General features: G+C 47.5%; 5 protein-coding genes across 5 annotated transcripts; all 5 read right to left on the bottom strand.

Annotated features, from left to right (window-relative positions):
- Nucleotides 1–106: 106 nt before the first annotated feature.
- On the bottom strand, nt 107–3,609 carry F4813DRAFT_363009 (transport protein Avl9-domain-containing protein). Its single transcript, XM_049243670.1, has 4 exons — nt 2,687–3,609; nt 2,192–2,618; nt 1,923–2,135; nt 107–1,871 (listed from the first exon to the last, which is right to left on the bottom strand). Exons 1-4 carry the CDS (start codon nt 2,890–2,892, stop codon nt 504–506), a joined length of 2,214 nt encoding a protein of 737 aa, XP_049098685.1. The 5' UTR covers nt 2,893–3,609; the 3' UTR covers nt 107–503.
- A 1,235-nt stretch (nt 3,610–4,844) lies between these two features.
- Nucleotides 4,845–8,484, bottom strand: F4813DRAFT_122706 (vacuolar protein-sorting protein BRO1). Its single transcript, XM_049238613.1, has 4 exons — nt 8,000–8,484; nt 7,507–7,936; nt 6,304–7,455; nt 4,845–6,251 (listed from the first exon to the last, which is right to left on the bottom strand). Exons 1-4 carry the CDS (start codon nt 8,275–8,277, stop codon nt 5,112–5,114), a joined length of 3,000 nt encoding a protein of 999 aa, XP_049098684.1. The 5' UTR covers nt 8,278–8,484; the 3' UTR covers nt 4,845–5,111.
- A 1,669-nt stretch (nt 8,485–10,153) lies between these two features.
- Nucleotides 10,154–12,226, bottom strand: F4813DRAFT_122693 (uncharacterized protein). Its single transcript, XM_049238612.1, has 3 exons — nt 11,853–12,226; nt 10,564–11,798; nt 10,154–10,504 (listed from the first exon to the last, which is right to left on the bottom strand). Exons 1-3 carry the CDS (start codon nt 12,036–12,038, stop codon nt 10,318–10,320), a joined length of 1,608 nt encoding a protein of 535 aa, XP_049098683.1. The 5' UTR covers nt 12,039–12,226; the 3' UTR covers nt 10,154–10,317.
- Nucleotides 12,227–12,705: 479 nt separating this feature from the next.
- On the bottom strand, nt 12,706–14,178 carry F4813DRAFT_363006 (uncharacterized protein). Its single transcript, XM_049243669.1, has 2 exons — nt 13,761–14,178; nt 12,706–13,694 (listed from the first exon to the last, which is right to left on the bottom strand). The coding sequence occupies exons 1-2, from the start codon at nt 13,977–13,979 to the stop codon at nt 13,368–13,370; spliced, it is 546 nt and encodes a 181-aa protein (XP_049098682.1). The 5' UTR covers nt 13,980–14,178; the 3' UTR covers nt 12,706–13,367.
- A 3,305-nt stretch (nt 14,179–17,483) lies between these two features.
- Nucleotides 17,484–18,476, bottom strand: F4813DRAFT_381316 (alpha/beta-hydrolase; the record flags this gene model as incomplete). The annotated part of the gene is made up of 1 exon (XM_049245657.1): nt 17,484–18,476. The coding sequence occupies one exon, from the start codon at nt 18,474–18,476 to the stop codon at nt 17,484–17,486; it is 993 nt and encodes a 330-aa protein (XP_049098681.1).
- Nucleotides 18,477–18,734: the final 258 nt, after the last annotated feature.

Here is an 18,734-nt window from a genome sequence, read left to right as displayed (position 1 = left end):
ATAGGGACTAACTGGTTATAGCCGTAATACCATATTGAAGTATATTGTCACAAGAGAAAGACGACTGGGTTACAGCATATCACCGAAAGCGACACCGAGGCAACGATTTCTTTCCTTTTTGAACGTGAATTTCTTACTTGGTAGGAATAGACGGATTGTCGTCTATCTACTACCTACCCCCTATCTAAGGTAACCTAGAACACCTACTATGAACGTCCATTTATCCTGCCTATTGAGCGAGGTTGAGCATTTGCTTAGTCTTATGTCCCTAGCCCGTATCCGAAGGGATAAGGGTAACCAGGTTGCATCTCTCATACTCTATATATACACATCTCTTTCCTGCTAGCGCTAGTCGCCGTATAGTGAAGCTGCGTCGTTGCTATCCCCGTTCCTTGACTCGTAGAACGTAGCTCGTCACCTAATTAATTATCCAGCGTCTCTTTTAGACCCGCCTTCGTCGTATATAATTTGATCGCGTATAGGTTTATTCCCCGAGATAATCACTACGTGGTAGTTTCGGACACTTTTGGTTCCTCCCGTTTAGTATCTTCTTTGATATCGTCCTTCTCTTCAGTAGCTACCTTGGTAATACTACCATGGTCATCGCTCTCTAGTTGCACGTATTCATTCCTACCATTGCGTTCCGGAACGCTGCTTTTTCGTAGACTGCCCGCACTGGAAGACCCGCTTTCATCAGCCGAGCCCGCAGCATCAAGCAGGCTCTCGCCAAAGCTATCTTGCGTAAGCGGCCTTCTCTCGTGACCCTCGCTGGCTCGGTGCTGTACATCCGACATTTGAATCTTCTCCATACTAGTAAAGCCGGGTGAAGAAAGTGCAGGGCTGTTTAACGGCGTGTTCTTTTCGCTGCTGGAATCTGTGTTCCCAGACCTTGATTTGCGACCACCAAATCCCCAACCACCACCGCCACCTCCTGTCCCATTGGAAGCATTACTCGATCGGCCCCATCCTTGCTTCCGCTTCTGGTCTGCCCACGAAGTCCAGCTTCCAATATAAGCGCCGGCTCTCGCTCCAACAGAACTCGGTGTACCTGGAGCCTTTATTGAATCTGCTTTAGGTGATGCAGTTCCATTCTTCTCTGCCGCAGCCTGAGTCGCCTGTGACTCTTCAGCACGCTTCCTTTGCGCCTCACGGAGGGCCTCCATATCAGCATATAGCTTGTTGAACATGGTACTTGCTTTATCGCGTCCCGCTGCCAGATTCCTGCCTAGCACTTCCCGGCCAACTGCAAACCTTTCGTCCAGATGTAAATCTTGAACTTGCTGCTGAATCCGTCGTTGGACATCATCAATTGAAAGTCCGCCAGCGCAAGGATGCCTCGGTTCCACGATGTCAAATAGATGCGAGTCCGTATGCGATTCCCATATCCGATAGTTTTCGGTTCTCATCCAGTATTCCACCCATTCATTACCAAAGTCTATAGATGGGTCTCCTTCGATATGTGGAAGGGTTGCTTTAGGATTGTGTGCATTTTTAGCGAGGTAATTATGATATTTGACGGATGAAATGAGAGATAGGAGATATTCTTCAAACTGGAGACGGATGAATTCTTCGCTACCACGGTACCCCATCGTTTTCGGCCGGCCTGGATTGGATTCGTCCCATGTATCATTTACCTCTTGTGTGACGAAGTCGATCCATCGTCTATCAGAGTGGGAGAGTACTAATGCAGTGCGAAGTGATGTAGAGGTAATATTGATCGTACTTTCGTCGAGGTTAATGAGTATGTCGCTATAACGGTCTCTTTGCTGTAATAGTAATGAGTTCGTACTGCCAACTATATATGATTTCGTGCCGAAGTCTGCAAGGATATCCAATTGCTGTAAAGGTGTATATGGCCCGAATAGGCTCCCCTATAGAGATAATTAACTCATGCCCCTTATTTCCAAAACAAGCTGTCTTACCTTGCCAAATATTTGTAATGGAAGTCCCATGTATGAGAGCAACGAGTTTCGATCACTAGTTCTCAAACTCGTCGGCTGAGTCAAATTCTTCTCGTAGTTATTCAACTCCGGCCCTGCACAATCTTGAAGATTCCTAAGCAACCCGGGTATTAAAGAGATGAGGGAGAACTGCATCATGCAGAGGCGCTCACACCGCGAGCCGAAGAAGAGCATCTAATTTCCTAGTGAGTATAAGTCGGGTCGATAGCGAACCGTATTAGACTACTCACCTTCGGCTGCAAGAGGCAGCACTTTAAGAGCACCAAAGTCTGCCAGCGGAACTCCCTCACGAGTTCCCGGAGGCTCATGCCTAGGTATTGGTCCCTGTCTACCTCCTCATTCATCTGGCCGCGCGCCTTCTCATCGGCAAGGCTCTCCTGGAACCTCCGTAGGATTTCGGTATCACCGAACTCGCGCTGGGCAAACCACGCACTGGTGACAACAGATAATCGTTCCCTCAGCATGCCAAAGAACTGTGGGCTATCTGCTATTACTACGACTGCCTTCTGTACCGTTGAGCGCGTCACATCGGAGGGCCGAACCAGCAATTGCGAGGCGTCTAATTGTCTCGTACATGCTATTCCGAAGAGCGATGTCGCGGGAGAGTCGTCTTTAGCCGGTCGTAAAAGGGTGAAATACGAAAAGTCTTCGGTCGATCTATATAGGCCAATGAGCTCAGATTTGTACTAGATACAGATAGATGCTATACTGAAAAGTAAACTCACGCGTGGGCTCCGTCACTTAAAGCCATAAACGGAAGCAGTGGCCAGTCATACTCGACTGCTGGGTCTTGTCCTTCATCTACACCAAACCATCTCTCAACTTCAGGGCCTCTGTGGTGGTGAAAATCCACAACCGTTACTAAAGGCACGAAGCCCGCTCTACTGCTATCGGTCCCCTCCCCAGCAGGGGCAGAATTGAGCGTAGCCATGATAAATACCCAGGTGCCTAGAGACAACCCAAATTACGGACGAAAGAGACGCGCAGGTGGAAACTCGGGGGAAGCAGGTTGTCGATAATAGACGCGTATAAGTCGATCGTGACGATTCCGAGCTAGCAGCAATAATTCCTTTACTTCGAGCCGTAAACAGTTAAGAGGCTCGGCGGAACGAGCGGAGGCGGTGAGTTGGTAGCATACAGAGTCCCGGGGAATATAAGTCTAGGCAAAGGTGCGGCGGTTAAGTAGAACCAAGGTCAAGATTCTCCAATAGCGGGACAAAGATGTAAGTTCGTCAATGCTCGAGACTAGCTGAAAGCCCGGAATCGAGTCGGATTGGAGCTAGGCAGGAGAGTTTGGTGATGCCAATGGCCGGATTCCAATCCAGGTGTAAGCAGATTCCCAAAAATCTGACAGCAGTTTTTCCCATCGACGGTCAACAAGGACATGTGAAGGAATAATAATAACAAGACAGCTCGGCGTAGGTCACATATATGCCATTGGTGGAGTAATATACATAATCTTCAATGCCTCATGCGACATCGAGATGCTGTTTTCATGTAGCGGACTGTTGTTATGGTATGGTATGGTATGGTAGGTATGTTATGTTAGGTATGTATGTACGCTTTGTATTTTTGTATTTTTGTATTTGCTCATAGGTAGAGAAAAGAGAAATTCCAGAAGATTGGATAATATCGGATTTCTTTCAGGTGGTCCAGGGTGATCCAGGGTGGTCCCACATCCAATAAATTAGCGATGTCAACACTGCACAAGACCCCACCTACCCACTGTTCACTTACCCACTTACCCACCGCGGTCAATTAGTGTCAATCGGTTTTAGCACCGCTGCACCGATGGTTCTACCTCATGTCTGCCTACCTGCATTGTGGAAGTTCCATGCAGACATCATCTTCCAATCACGTGTAGCGATTAAGATTTTGCGGCGAACCCTTTTCTATTTATTTACCTATTTATTTATTTATTCCTCTTTAAACCACTCGCGGGTAAGTTGTACCTAGCCAACCTACAGCCAACTTATAGAAATGCTGTTTCGACGCCATAATAAGCATCGCCTTACACTGTTCTAACCTAGGCACATACTTTATAGACCATACTTCCATATTACGTTATACTTACATTAGATAATTACCTCTTATAACAACATCAGCTAGGTATATTCTTCAACAAACAGCAGTTCCTTTCGGATATCCCGCTGCCGCGTTCTCCCTCGTCCAACCCGCGCTAGGTCGGTTTAGGGGGCTACGAAAGAAAAAGATGTGGCGATATGCCATGCCAACTGTCTTGCATTGCATAAACGACGTCGACTTATCATAGCCCTTCCCGCATCGCAGCATCAATTGTTTGCCAAGCCCCCGAACGTTTGTTCATTAAAACCTACCGATCCTGCAGTTCGACGGAATATCCCACCCCCTTTGAGTCAGTCTATGTATATGTGCGTTTGTATGTATGTGTTTTTTTATCTATCTCCGCGTCTTTGCCCTCCGGCACTTTCAACTCCTATATACACATCTACATTTATATGCCTACCTACCTACCTACCTTATATATATGCATGTGTGCAGCCTGGCTACTAGGTCTCTTCGGCTATCAGTTGCTCGAAGAGGCAGACTTGCATATTCGCTTACCCGTACGAATGGGATGAGATCTCGTCCGGCATAATCCCACGCGAACTCATGCCTCTAGTTTAATCGTATTTGTTGGACTCGATGAATACGTCGAGAGAACTCACTGCCTGCCGCCTTCTATTATGCGGCTTGCCGAGACCCTACCTGTAAGCGAACCCGAGTCTGTAGTCAATTACGCTGCGTTAGTTACCAGATCTCATGAGCGTAAATGCTCGTATAACATACAATTTACCGTTAATGGTATTGTGGACGGCTCTCACCTTTGTGAAAGCACCAGGAAGTGGGCAGTGTCAAGGTAATATGTAAATATAATGGATTATGAATCCTATGAAGATAATATCCAGGCTCCAACTAAGTTAATGGGCAGCTACCCTCAGTAGACCTCGCGGTTTTAACACATAGTTTATCACGTATCCTTCCAAGAACAACAATGAGCTCGAAACCTAACAAGCTGTTACGTCTCTGAAGTTGCTATTCGACTGCGATTTTCACGACCAAATACTTGACTTTTTAGAATTCTAAAATCATTGCTAGCGTTTCCCTCGTCATCATCGTAACCTCGATCCTTTACTTCCAAGCGTTTAGTCCCGCCCACGGATCATTGCTTTGCTGCTGCTGCTGCTGCTGTTGTACTGACCGTGGCGCAGCGTTTTGAGGACCTCCGTATACGTATTCTTGTGGTTGTTGCGAATAGTGAATAGTCTGCTGTGGTCCTAACGGCGGAGGTCCAGGAGGTGGCGGAGGCGGTACAAAACCAGGAGGCATGTACTGTTGTGATGTCTGAGCTTGTGGGTTCCCATATGTACTATATTGGTGCGGTGCGAACGATGTCTGTGAAGGCGGAGGCGAAGCAGGGCCTCTACTTCCGACACCAAGCCCAAAGGTGGTCTGGTTTGGTGGTGGTGACGCTGGGCCAGGATTTCGGCCCCAAGCGCTGGGATTGTACGCGGCCTGGCCAAATTGTTGACTATTATGTTGCGGATTAGGAGTGAATGATTGTTGTGGCGTGGGTGCGTATGTGGTATTTGCTGGAGGGTTAGAAAACCCTGGATAATTGACTTGGTTTGGCGGCGGAGAAGCTGGCATTTGATATTGGCCAGAGGCGCTGGTCGTTTGTGGATAACGCGGAGCGTTTGAAAAAGAGAGCGGCGTCGGGGCAGGTCGGTTCGAGCCCGGGTTCGGTGACGGAGTTGTGCTAGGATCCATAGACATACGTTCCATCAGACCACGGAGCCTTTCCCGCTCTGATTCAGCTTGCGTGCTCTTGTTCGCGGCTATCTCTTGCTCGATCTGGCTAAGTAGTTGAGCGCCCTCCGATCTCCTGTTGTTAACAAAAGTCTCAACGTTCTTCTCGAGGCTATCAACCGTTTCTTTCATCTCCGTATACCAGTTCTTAGCACTCTGTAAGCCGGATTCCAAGTCGAGAAATTCTTGATATGCTCTCTTATACTTGCTGACTACCATATTCCTTTGTCGTTGTATGGCCTCATACTTGCTGCGTTCCGAGCGTACGCGCTTGTCCTGTAGAAGCTGGCCGAAGGATGCCTGCAATTCCTTCAGTAGAGAAGCTTGCTTATGGTTGGCTTGCAGGATACGGTTTTGGTGAGGGCGGAACTTCTCTAGTTCGGACTGAAATAATTCTTTCTCGAAGTTCGGGATCGACTTCTTGTTTAGAATCAGGATTTGTGAGATATCGTCGTTGTGAACCTGTACTTCGTTAGCCTATTAATATGGACGCTCCTGGGCTTTACATATATACCTTTTCTTTGAGGTCTTTTAGGACTTGATTCCGTTCCCTCTGAACTAAGTTCAGCCTTTTAAGGATGTCCTCAACTCTCGCTATCTGCTCCGCGACACTAGGGCTACCATCGTCAAAATCGGCATCCAACAAGTTCGCTTCGCTACTAGCTGGGCTTGTCGCGCCGCTAGACTTTGATCTAACTCTATTGACGGCCGTTTGGAACAGCGCATCAACTTCGCCCGTTTGCGCAGCATTCCGCATCTCCTCAAAAGCCACTTCATTTTGACGAAATTTGGTGTAGAGTTGACCATCACTCTTCGCTGCCTCATCTAAAGCTTCTCTATAACTTCGGATATTTCCTCGTAGAGTAGTCGTAAGCCGTGAGCTTGGCTGCTGCGTCCATTCGCTCTCGTACTTTGATCTCATTTTCTCGCAAACGCTCTCTTCCATATCAAGCTGCTTCGAACATCTATCCAGCACAGTCACGATTGCGTCCTTGTCTATCCGTAGCGTATCGAATATCGAAACCGGATTCTCATGGCCCGCAACATCATCGCACCAAGTTTGGAAGTCCCCATCTGGTCGGATCTCTTGATCAACGCCCCCTTTCAGTACCTTTAAAGACATTGGTAACTTCAAATAATCCAAACTGGTGGTCATTTCACTGTTAGCCAGGTCAACCCTCTCGGCCTCTGCGCGAATTAATTTCGCCTTTTCTTCGTCATATAAGCTTGCTGATTCGGTGACCGTGAATGGAACAATCTTCGCGAACAAATCTGGACCAGTTATGCGCTGAATATCCTGACCCGAATATAATTCGTTTACGGGTATTGGCTTCGCTGCAGGGAGTTTTGGGACCGGGACCAAGCTGGCCTCCGCCGGCACAGTCTGGTGGTAGATGTAGTCGTTGTCCTTTATCAATTCCTTCAATTTCTCCTGAATGGTGGTGAGGTTCCGTTTTGTGATTTCCGTTAATAAAACACCCGTGTCTGCACTCAAGTTCGAACTGGGTGGCATGGTGTTAGGGAAATTATTTGCCATTCTACTAGCTTCCTTCGCCTGGATTTCCGCCGCCGTAAGCCTCGCGACGGCGACACCATAAGAATTGGCATCTTCATCAGCAAGCGCTTGATAGTATTGAGAATTTGAGCTCATCAAGCTAGCTTTTATCTGGATACGAGTAAGTCAATGATTTTCATTTCGGGCCGCAGAATGACCTACCTGAGTAAAGAGGAGCCAGACCTTCTCGAAGATGGCCTTATTGACATTTTCCTGGACTCCTTCAAGGGCTTGCTGGTACAGGTAGGCTGCTTGGCTAGATAACTTTGCCAGCAGACCTACCTTCTTCTGGTCTGCAACCTGTTTCTCCAGAAATATCTCCTGGGCCTGCGCGAGCATGATCTGAATTAGAGTCTTAACAGTATCTCTGCTCAAGTCGGATGAAGGTGCATGTAAGAAGTTTTCGTTTATATAAGTAAACATGCCAGCAGAGGCTTGGAAGGAATGATAAGCGGTTTTCAGACCAGCCTCTTCGGAGCGGGTTTGGTTAGCGGCGTGGCAAGACAGAACAGCGGATATGTTGAATATTATCGAAGCTTTCTCAAAGGCGAGGGAGTACTGAGATGTCGACTTATGGGTAAATGCATCGAACCTATTATACTCAAGTCAGAATTAATACAGTACCAACACTCGACCTCTGCGGGAATAGCCATACCAGGTGAAAGAGATCTTGATATGCTGCTCATCTACAGGAAAGCGAAGATCTAGCAGCTCGAGCTGGCCGTAGTATCGATATAATAAATCCCTCCCGGATGTGCTATCCTTGCCGGCACCCCTCATGTCCTGGCGGAGGCGGTTGAGCGTCGCGCATTCTTCTGCATATCTTTCGGGGTCGTCTCCATAAGTATCTCTAATGTAGGTCTTAAGCGGGGTGATCCAATCGATTTCGTTGGTAGCCTTTAGAGGCACCGAGATCATGGGAGTTTGTGTCATGGCGGAAGATGCAAATTGCAGTAGGAGAATTCGGCGCAACAAATTCACTCTAATATTTCCTAGGCCCGTCTATCATAAGGAACGGCGGCTTCGTAGGGGAGTCTATCGTCGTATGTACGAACACAAAGAAATGTGATGTTGGCGTGATTTGATGCTGTATCAACGATGGACACTAGATCAGGTTATGAATTGTGCGTCGTGAATTTTGTCACCACTTCTAAGACACAACACTCGCTTCAAGTTAGTTCTTTGAAGGCAGGGTTGTACCAGGGATCGGTGTGTCTTCCAACATGCTGTCGTCCGAAAAGCAAAGTTGCAGAAGGCTGAATCGGACGAGGTGGGAGAGAGTGTATAGTGTATAATGTATGTAGCCTAATGAGTTCTATTGCGACGAGACAGTCAAGTCGAGTAAGATCAAGTGAAAGTTAGTTCACTAAGATGACGCACAAATAAGGTGACACGCGGCGCGTTGATGGATGCAGTGAGACACATGAAAGTGGCCATGCAAACGGAGGTTCGGGCTGGTAACGACAAGGACGTTTTGAAGTGTTCTGGGCAGGCGTCTATGGGAGTAGCCGCCGTAGGTTCAATCTTTAAGGCTTAAATCTACTATGTATGTAGGTATGTATCTACAGTGGGGTCCGGCTAGAAAGGTAAGGTTTGGGTGGCAGATGCTAGGGCAGGCAGTTCCAATGGGACAGCTTATCCTAAAAGGTACCGCAATACCTACCTAGGTACGGTGGGGTTTTGGTGCGGAGAACGAGATGGTAGGGCACTGTTAATCGTCAGCAGCGACTGCCCTGTAATAAAATCTGCGTACCTATCTGCAAAACATGTATGTACAATACCAGGTACCATACCGAATCTCACCGATGCTCTAATTTACCTAATTCACTTAATGTTGGGCAATCTAGGCCCTATATCCCGTACCTCTATGATAGTTTACGTGATGTGTAACATGGCGCTTAACATACGAGACGCCTCTTAATGGCTTATACATAATAAGCTTACCTATAATCCTACATATGTAGGTAGGTATGTATGTATGTACATGTACCTAATAGTCATGTTGTGCCACCAAAGAGGTACTTGAATCCTTCACCTTAAGGACGCCAAGGTTACATTGAATTACTGGCATTTTCCAAATATGTTCTACCCCTCTTATAAAACACAAAACCACCAACCTTATAATATATCTCCCGATTCATATCATGCAAGCTCCTTTTCTTTTCTTTTATTTCCTAGATACAATCAATAATATCATATAAAATAGCATCAAATTCGGGTTTCCAGACAGTAGTATACAGGTAGTGAGCACACTTATGCAGGTGACAAGGCCATCAACACGGCAAAGAACCCCTCTATCGTACGTCATTGGCTACAGCCTACAATCCTCTTCCGCTCCAAATGTGCCATGATTGGTCCTTCAGGCGGTTAGCTTCGAGACTCGGAGAGAGAAGCAAGGGATGTAGGCGCTTAGCGGGCCGCCGCTGCGACCTTAAACTCAATAAGGTTGCTTTCTCCTCGCGGCTCACCCTGCCGAGGCCGCTCCTGCGACCGCCTGTAAGATCAATTTCGTACATACATTATCAACGCCCCATACCTTACTTACATACATCGCCCATTACATACATGAGGAATGTCCCCGTAGAGAAATTTGGTGGAACTTGGCATAGTCGAATGATATACCTTAATCATCTATCCCAAGTCTAGTTCATCGTATATCTCAAATTGAGGAGAGTGACCTCGCACTATATGACGTTCCTTGAAGCCCCCATGCGTAATATACAAGCTGAATACATCCCATTTTGGGTACCAAGGTGCGCAAGGCTGCTCTCGCCAGTGAGTCGCTTCCGCGGGCGATGCCCGAATATCACCGACCCAGCCTCAACACCGTCCATGCAGTTCCAATCTCTATTTCTAAAATTCTGGTGCTTTATTTAATCACCTATCTCCCGAGGCGTAAGTATGGTACATGCTGTAAGAGGATACATGTCACCCAGTCGCCCAGAGACAATACCCAGGAGGTATAGTATAAGCCTAACTCGAACCCGAATCGGATTTTTTCTTCGGATCTTCGTCAGGTTTATTCTGACCATGCCCTTGGTCCTCTGGCCTTTGATGGGCTGGGTGGTTTGTCAAGTTATGCCATATAGATTTTAGAAATCCTTCGTTTTGATGTGACGCGGGGTCGTCATTTTTCGTTGCTTCTCCTGGGGTCCCAGATCTGTAAATCCCTTGGGTTAGATACGCTCATGTATGAGAAGATATTGGCTGATTACTTACCCCGGCATCCTAACATTCATTATCCGTTTAGCTGTCTTGTCACCCATCTCATCTGCCAACATCTCCAGAATTGTCCTCTGGTTGGCTGAGAGATACTTCGGCATAGCTACTCGGTATTCAACTTTCAAGTCTCCCGTTGCGTTGCTACGCCGAGCACCTAGCTTCTTCATACCTAACTTAGGCAGGGTTATCTTGTCACCGGTGTTCGTACCTGTCCCAACCTTTACATTGACTTGTCCATCCAGTGTCGGGACAGTCACCTCACCACCCAGCATCGCCGTGGTCAAGGGTATAGTTGCAGTATAGAGGATATCAGAACCTGATCGCTTGAACTTAGGATCCGACGCTACCCTGACGGAAACGTAGAGATCTCCTCGAGCCGTTCTAGGATTGGGTCCTGCTGCGTCGCCAGTGACAGGTGCATCTCCTTCGCCGTCTAATCGCAGCCTCATTCCATCTTCAATACCCGCTGGGATGTCTACGGTAATATTCTTGCTTTCCCTAACGGCTCCAGCCCCAGAACACGTCCGGCATTCTGATCCCCTAGGAGTTGACTGCCCAGTGCCTTTGCAAGCCCCACAAGTAGTCGCCACTTGGAACCCGGATAGGATGTGCACCTGTGTCCCTGTACCGCCGCAAGACGTGCAGTCTGACCGCTTGGCACCCGGCTTGAGACCACTTCCACTGCAGCTATGGCATTGCACAAGTGGATGTATCGTGACCGTCTTGCTGGTTCCTCTGGCCGCCTCCATGAATGATATGCTCGTTTGTATCTCGATATTTTCTCCCACGAGTATTTCTTGGGCGAACGGATTCTTTCCACCAGAACGGCCTCCCGCGCCAAAAGGCCCCCCTCGTCCACCAGTAAATGCGGAAAAGATATCATCGAAACCGAAGCCCGCACCGAAACCTCCTTGCCCCCCAAAACCCGTGAAAGGATTACCCGCACCCCCGAAAGGATCACCTCCCGGCTGGGGCCCACCATTAGGATCAAAGCCAGCGGCGCCAAATTGGTCGTACTGTTCCCTCTTCTTCGCATCGGACAGGATTTCGTACGCGGACTGGATCTCGCCAAATTTGTCTTTCGCCGACGGATCCTTATTTGTATCCGGGTGGAACTTCTTGGCTAACCCATAGTAAGCTTTTTTTATTTCCGCTGGCGAAGCAGATTTCCCAACGCCGAGGGTTTGATATGGGTCTTTGATAGAGAGAGAAGTAGGGCTAGCATGGAAGGGCTATATCGACTTTGTTAGTACAAGTATAACTCGAGTTTGAAAAAACTAACATACCCGTCTGCATAATACGGCTTCGCATCCAGGCTTCGTTATAATATTTGGTCTTTTTGATAGAGAACATATCGTGCTGACTTGCGCGCGCTTTCGTAAGTTACTTCGTAATCTCTGCCTTCGATATATATGAGCAGGGGAGAGTATGCGCGAGGGCAGCGCTGCCTTTGAGAATAGAGTCGAATTCATATTAAATACTCCTAGTCGCACGTCAAATTCTACCGGATTTCAAAACTCCTCATAATATCGTATTCATTCAGAGAGCTAATCGATCACGTTTTGCACATGTCGTAGAGGTAGAGAAGAAAGTGAAGATGATTAACATGCAACTTCGGAGCCGTTACAATGACGCTCGAACTTTTTTTTTTTGCGCTAAGATACGGCGCCGAGTAAACGGGAAGATTCTCGATCCTCCAATGACTCCACAGTTGGAAAGCCACAAAGGACAAGCCACAGTACGGACGTATCCCGGCATCTGTCCGGTCGATAATCCGTCAAGCGCACCTGGCAGCTAAACTACATACATCTATGAAATAGGTCTTACTCTATTCAAGGACAAAATAGCTATAGGAAAGCTATTAAATGTAAAAGCTCAAAAGGCGACTATTCATACTTCTAAACATTATTTTTATAAAATCTACCAAGCAGTTAATAAAGGGTTCCATGCTTATCGATATGCCCGTTATTTACGGGTAAATTACATAGGTAGTATGGGCTATTAATATCAATTAAACAACCTTTATTATTTATTACCCATGACAATTTGAATATATTACTGTTAAGCCTCATTGACATGGCTTTATTCAAGGCGAGATAACTAAACGTTCAAAGTTTTCTCCGTCCCTTACATATTCAAATTTGCAGGTACAACATACATACATACATACATATTACCCACCTGAGTATTCGAACTTCAATTCGGAGTTACGCCAGATGTGGTGCCACTTAAAGAAGCGCGGCCAATCTCAATTTAATTAGTAATAGGAAATGAGAGCGCGCGTCCAGGTCCCGCGTGAGGGGTTCGGTCCTACGCTATTGCAGAACCGCGAAACTCAAAAAAGTGGCAGCCAGGAACCAAAGAGGGCCAGGAACCAAAGAGGTACCCACAAAGCGGAAACAATAATAAGCATTTTATACGATAAGAAATATTTCGTACGAGAAGTAGATAACGGCTTCTACTTAATAACAATAATAATACAATCCCGAATTAGTATTTGACCTAATTGAATAGCAAAACCCTCCTTTATATACCTGTGAAGCCCTATCCTAGAGCCTCGGAGTGTCCCTTTATGCTACCCATTCATCATAGTCGTCAGCCCTTGTTCCTCCGTGAGAGTCCCACCCAAGCGCTAAAACTCCAGGATAATGCAAAAAAAAAATGCAAGAAACCCAAACGTATGCAAAGACTCACTACGAGCCTAGCGACACGATAATGATTATGATGCTGTATCTACAACAATAAAAGTAGCGCCCGAATCCAGAAGGGTAAACAATTCTCGCTCTCATAGGGTATATGCATCATGGTAATGGAGAAGAGTGTGGTAAATCTTTGTTCCTTTTAATCTTCCCAACGCCTGGATTCCTGACCTTGTGAACAAAGTCAACAATGACATCGGTTTCCTGTACGCCGAGGGCATTGAAATGTTTTCTCACGACCTTCGTAAGGTTTTCCTTACTCTGGCGTCGGTATTCTAATTTTCGTGCCATGGTAGGCGATCGCAAGCCGATTCCTGGTCGCGAAAGCACCCAGTGATGGTACGGGTTGGCAAAAGCGGTCGGGGTGTGGAGGAGGTATTTGCGACGGTAGTCGTGGAGGACATCTCGTTCAAAGGACGGCCATTGCAACTATAATGAGAAACAATTGTAAGTTAACTTGGAAGAGTAGCATAGAATAGTTGGATTGGCATTTACCCCTGGAGTGTGGTTTGGTTGTGACGCAGAAGCTGGTGCAGTCGAGGAGCTACCGTTGACAGCTGTTACGTCTCGCAATTGTGAGCCCGTGGAACTGCCAACACGTCGAAGTTTTCCATTCGATTGATTATGATTAGATCCGTGGCCGTTCCGATCTTTGACGCTCGCCGTCTCCGACTTTGCGTCGTCGTGGTTCGCTTTTGACTTAGCCGGCGGCATTTGGAAAGATTGTGATTAAAGAACGAAAGAAGGCAACGAGGCTATGGTCGAACTCAGAAGTATCATTACTAGGGTTGCCGATGCGCGCGAGGAGAAGACAGTAGGATAAAAATGACCAAGCCAGAAGAAGAATTGAAATTGGATCGCCTCGTTTTGGCGCATTGGTGTGGGAACAAAGCAGAGAGAGAGAGAGAGAGAGAGAGAGAGAGAGAGAGGAGGAGACAGAGGCAGCAGACCACTTCTGTAGACCGCCCACATTATTACATGGTCATAATTTTTTAGGGATCAATCCCATGTCATTTCTTCGTTTCCAGGTCAGCTAACGTGGTCAGCCACCAATGACGACAGTGGAACTAAATCGAGCCACCTACCGAACATCGGACCCTGCATTTGGAAAGCCGTAAAGTGGAGAAGATGAGACGGGAGATCTGTGGGGTGGCCAATGCGTTAAACTTTAAAGGGCAATTGTCAATTTCAATCAATAAACTTTATATTCTATAGTTACCTACCTACCTACCTATTCTACATACCTTACTATTCCAGTATTCTCCTTTCTTCTACTTACATGTAAATGCTTCTACTACCAAGACGGCCTTGTAAACCCAACATCACTTCGACAGTATCATCAGCATCTAATTACAAGACAATAAGCATAGCCTACCCCGTTCAAAATGTTTACAGGTATGCATGTCATAAGCTGTTTAGCAGTCAGTGAAGGGAAATTCAGTTGAAATTTCTAACATTACTAGGCAAATTGCGGGATAGCGGTTGAGGCTATGAAGGCTACCTGTTAGGAGGTAATCTGCTAAAGAGACGATTGCTTCAAGTCAGTGTCTCATTGTTACCACGTGCTTGCGGTCTGAGAATCAAAGTTGCACCATGCTAAAATATATGTTGTGTACAGCCACGTGGGCTAAGTTTCCCTTTGAAGTCGATTTAAAGAGGATGACGTCGTCAGATACTGCAATATGCATGGTTACCTTATATATTATATATTAGATATATATTGCAGGTCAGACGAATTCAGCCATCCCCCACGGCTACGAGGTGATTAACGCGTCGATCTAAAAGGCCTCGCAACCATGAGCTTGGACACGAACGCCACCAGGATAAACGGTATGCGAAAATCCTGAGATCGGAAACGACACATCGATATTTTATCTATCACTTTACGCATAGTGGTGTCGATTAGCGCATGCATGTCATCGCAATGCCGAAAGGCTATCGAATTCGTGGCTTTTGACGTGCAGAATTGGATCACGCCCCGTTTCAATGACATCCATCAAGCGCTGTGCCACCAGGTACCAACAAGGCTAGGCGTGGCTTGGTGTTATCTATCGGCATGCGCCTATGTGCTGGTAAACTCAGTAGATCATCACCAGAGCCACAGACAGATAGGACAGATAGCGGCCTCACATTTCTAAGTCGATTAACTAAGGAAGTTCGAGTAACTACAGAAGCAATCTAAGGCTGTTAGCAATGCTTCTGCCAGTGGAAATACCCACTCGTCGAATATACCTTTAGCTTTAACGGCTTCAACCAAAATCAGGTAGCTACGAGTTATAGTTATCATATCATCTCAAGTCTAACATTCGTTAGGTGTATAGAATCGGTAATTCCACGATACATAGTAGCAGAAGATGCTGCTCAAATGCAGAGTTCTCAATCGTTTTATAGAGGGAAATCCTCATATAGGAGAAGGACTTAGGTGAAGAAAGAGTCTCGGCGGGCTGTTGAGTGATGACAGATCTCCAAAAAAAAAAAAAAAAATCATAGGGCAGTACCTATAATCATCTGCATGGTTTTGAACCACTATCCATTGCCAAAGGGTCACTTCCCGCCTCCCATTCTTAAGAATTAGTTTATGTGCCCGGAGTTTGGCCTAACATCATCTACTTTCGTCTGCCCGCAGAAGTTTCAGAGTAACATCAACAATCTACCTAATAAGTAGGCCCTTAGGGGCGCCTGCAAGATCTAAGTGCATGATAGTGGCGGAGTTCGCATGGTATGCGCTTCTCGGCCCACCAGCTCCGCGAATGGTTAGTTGGCACGGCCGACCGGAGTTTGTTCAGGGTATCCACGGCGCTATTCGGCGATGAGTTCGGCAGGACGTTTGGGTAAAATATATGCGTGTGTATATTAACGACGTTCGCATGTGACGCTCAGCTGTAGCGGTCTTGTTACCGTTGTAGGAAGTTCCTTGCCGGATCTTTTCATGGACAAGCTTACACTAGTAGTTCCCGGAAAGTTATCAAGCCGTCGGCAGGATTCATAGCTAAGGACCCCCAGCTTCGAATTGCTACTACTCAACTTCCTAGCTCATACGAACTACTACACTATTTGCATTTAGTATACACTTACATACTAGTTAACATTTGTGAAGAATGGGTTCTACCCCAGAGAGGAGCCTATATAGAAAAGATTTACCATAATCAGGAAGGCTATAGGGGCCGATCGCTACTAGCCTCTACCTACTTAAGCATAGTGTCGCCGGGGTATACCAGCAAGCTGACATTGCTATACCTTGCACATGGTTCAGCGGCCCGTTGCGGTCTCGTCCGTGCTGGCAAGATGGTAATATCGAAATTATTTCGACATGCATGGGTCTTTGCACCGAAAGAAGAGCTTGAAACGAATAACTCTTATTTTCCCTAGTTAGAGTATAGTATCGATTTTAGTACGATCAGTTACACATATCCAAGATGACGTGCCCATCTAGCTTCAACTAGTTGCTAGCATCACAGCTGCAAGGACGAGTCGCTATCTAGGCCATAGATGGACTAGCCATATATCCATCCCCTCACAGACCTCTCCAACTTCTTCCATGGGGTACCGATGGGCTACTAAAACACAGGGGATGCCAATGTAACAGCCGCAGGCATTTTCGTTCATCAGCTCGGAATCGCATCTTTCGCGAGAGTTGTCATTTCCGAGCAGTAGCAGTCACATCACGGCGCATTCGGAAATAAGGACAGTACCTAGTTTACTACGCTTGTGGTATGGTATGGTATGGTATGGTATGGTGCTGTTTCTAAGAATAGGGTCAAAGCTCGGCCGAACGGGGAGCCGCTTCGCGTTACAATACTACCTACGTGATGCGCAACGTTGTAACTTGGCCTGTGTACGGGGTGCCGAAAACGACCATTTCTACCATGCGCTTTTGGTTTGTAGGGACTCGGTAGTATATACCTACCTGATAGATACCAAAGATATATGGCTTGGAGGTAGCTGGTTTTCCTTTCGACTGGCTGCGTAACCATGTAGAAACGTTGCGCGCAAAGAGTTTCCGTGTAGGAAACGGGAACTCAACATACGTCGCATGAAGAAGATGGGGTTTGGTAGGGAGATAACCATTGAAATCGACGTCGCTTCGTGCCTACCTATCTATAGTCTATCTGCTACTATCGGGTATAATGGCCGAAATGGCAAGTCGTAAACTCATCGCGGTGCTCGTGAAGCTATCATGTACACACATACATGCGCAAGAGCAAAAGGGAGGTAGCCCTATGTCGCACCACCCGCCTCGATCTTCTGTAGCAAGTCGTCCGTAAGTCCCGCAACCAGCGCCGGATCATCCTTCTGTATGAAATGGCCACACCCCGTCGCTATTAGCGGACCGCGCGCCCTGTCCGCGCTCGTCAGGCGCGCGAGCCCCCCGTTGTAGTCGGCCCAGGGCGGGTTCATGTACGCGTTCGTCAGACCCTTGGGCACGTTCATGGACCCTCGCAAGCCCTCCTCGGCAAAGGTCTCCCAGTCATGCCCTACCACCGTGATCCACGGCCCCGGCTTTTCGTCGGGCCCCTGCAGCGGCGGCGCGTCGGAAAGCGGCAGCAGCGACGCGATGTTGCGCCGGTCCAGATGCTCCGGGTTTGGCGCCGACGGCTGGAAGTGCGCGGCGTAGCCGGCGCGCGTGCGGCGCAGGTCTGCGACCGTCGAGTCCGGGGGGAGTATGGCCGGGTTGAAGCCTGGCGCGTCGGGGTCCGGGAAGAGGGACACTAGGTCGCTGTTGGCGATGTTGCTGTCGAGGAATAGCAGTGCCGCCGTAGAGCCCGGATACGTCTTGGCGTAGAAACGACCAATGACGCAGCCGATGCTGTTGGCGACGAAGATCAACTTGGGCACTTGGACCGCGCCATCTCCATTCGAGATATCTTTTCTTATCTTGGCGCGCCATATCTCTTGCGCCAAGACGTGCAGGTCCGCGACGACCTCGCACATGTCATGGCTCCCGCCGTGCTGGTCGTCGGCAGGATCGCGCGCGGACTCGCCCTGGCCGTAGCGGTCGTAGGTAAGTAGCGGCGGGTGATTAGTGCTGCGGCTTCCTTTGTTCCATCGTCGTTGAAGATGCTGTATGGTTGCACGCCAGCCAGACTGGGGGGCGATGAGTCCGTTGAGGTAGACGACGAGATGCGTGGTTGACAAGGGGCCCTGTCCCGGCACGAACTGGTAAGACAGCGGGGCATCGGGTTTGTGGGGGAGACAGATTGTCTCGGACATTTTCCCGGTTTCCGATTTCCGATTTTCGATTGCGTAGGTCGTTGTGATGTTATGTACTTGTTTGGTTGTTGGGTGGTGTGTTATAATAGATAGCTGACGTTTTAATATAGGTGCGGCGGCGTTAGGAATAAGTAATATATTATTATATATTATATAAGGACGTATAAGGTAGGTAGGTAGGTAGGTAGGTAGGTAATTAGGACATGCCGACTGAGGTTTGTAATTCTCCCCTTTCTTGAACATATGATGAATATGACA

The sequence above is a fragment of the Daldinia decipiens genome (assembly GCF_022478715.1).
Source record: "Daldinia decipiens strain CBS 113046 unplaced genomic scaffold F4813scaffold_21, whole genome shotgun sequence".
In the NCBI taxonomy this organism is placed as follows: domain Eukaryota; kingdom Fungi; phylum Ascomycota; class Sordariomycetes; order Xylariales; family Hypoxylaceae; genus Daldinia; species Daldinia decipiens.
Note: the sequence above shows the minus strand (reverse complement) of the source record. Positions and strands in the feature narration are given on the sequence as shown.

Coding starts and splice junctions, on each gene's coding strand:
- F4813DRAFT_363009 (XM_049243670.1), bottom strand. CDS start 2,892: ATGGCTACGCTCAATTCTGCCCCTGCTGGGGAGGGGACCGATAGCAGT. Junction 2,619..2,686: donor TTAAGTGACGGAGCCCACGC/GTGAGTTTACTT, acceptor TGGCCTATATAG/ATCGACCGAAGACTTTTCGT. Junction 1,872..1,922: donor CATTACAAATATTTGGCAAG/GTAAGACAGCTT, acceptor TTATCTCTATAG/GGGAGCCTATTCGGGCCATA.
- F4813DRAFT_363006 (XM_049243669.1), bottom strand. CDS start 13,979: ATGCCGCCGGCTAAGTCAAAAGCGAACCACGACGACGCAAAGTCGGAG. Junction 13,695..13,760: donor AACCAAACCACACTCCAGGG/GTAAATGCCAAT, acceptor TTCTCATTATAG/TTGCAATGGCCGTCCTTTGA.
- F4813DRAFT_122693 (XM_049238612.1), bottom strand. CDS start 12,038: ATGAATTCGACTCTATTCTCAAAGGCAGCGCTGCCCTCGCGCATACTC. Junction 11,799..11,852: donor AAGCCGTATTATGCAGACGG/GTATGTTAGTTT, acceptor AAGTCGATATAG/CCCTTCCATGCTAGCCCTAC. Junction 10,505..10,563: donor ATGAATGTTAGGATGCCGGG/GTAAGTAATCAG, acceptor AGGGATTTACAG/ATCTGGGACCCCAGGAGAAG.
- F4813DRAFT_122706 (XM_049238613.1), bottom strand. CDS start 8,277: ATGACACAAACTCCCATGATCTCGGTGCCTCTAAAGGCTACCAACGAA. Junction 7,456..7,506: donor TCTGGCTCCTCTTTACTCAG/GTAGGTCATTCT, acceptor ACTCGTATCCAG/ATAAAAGCTAGCTTGATGAG. Junction 6,252..6,303: donor TAAAAGACCTCAAAGAAAAG/GTATATATGTAA, acceptor AACGAAGTACAG/GTTCACAACGACGATATCTC.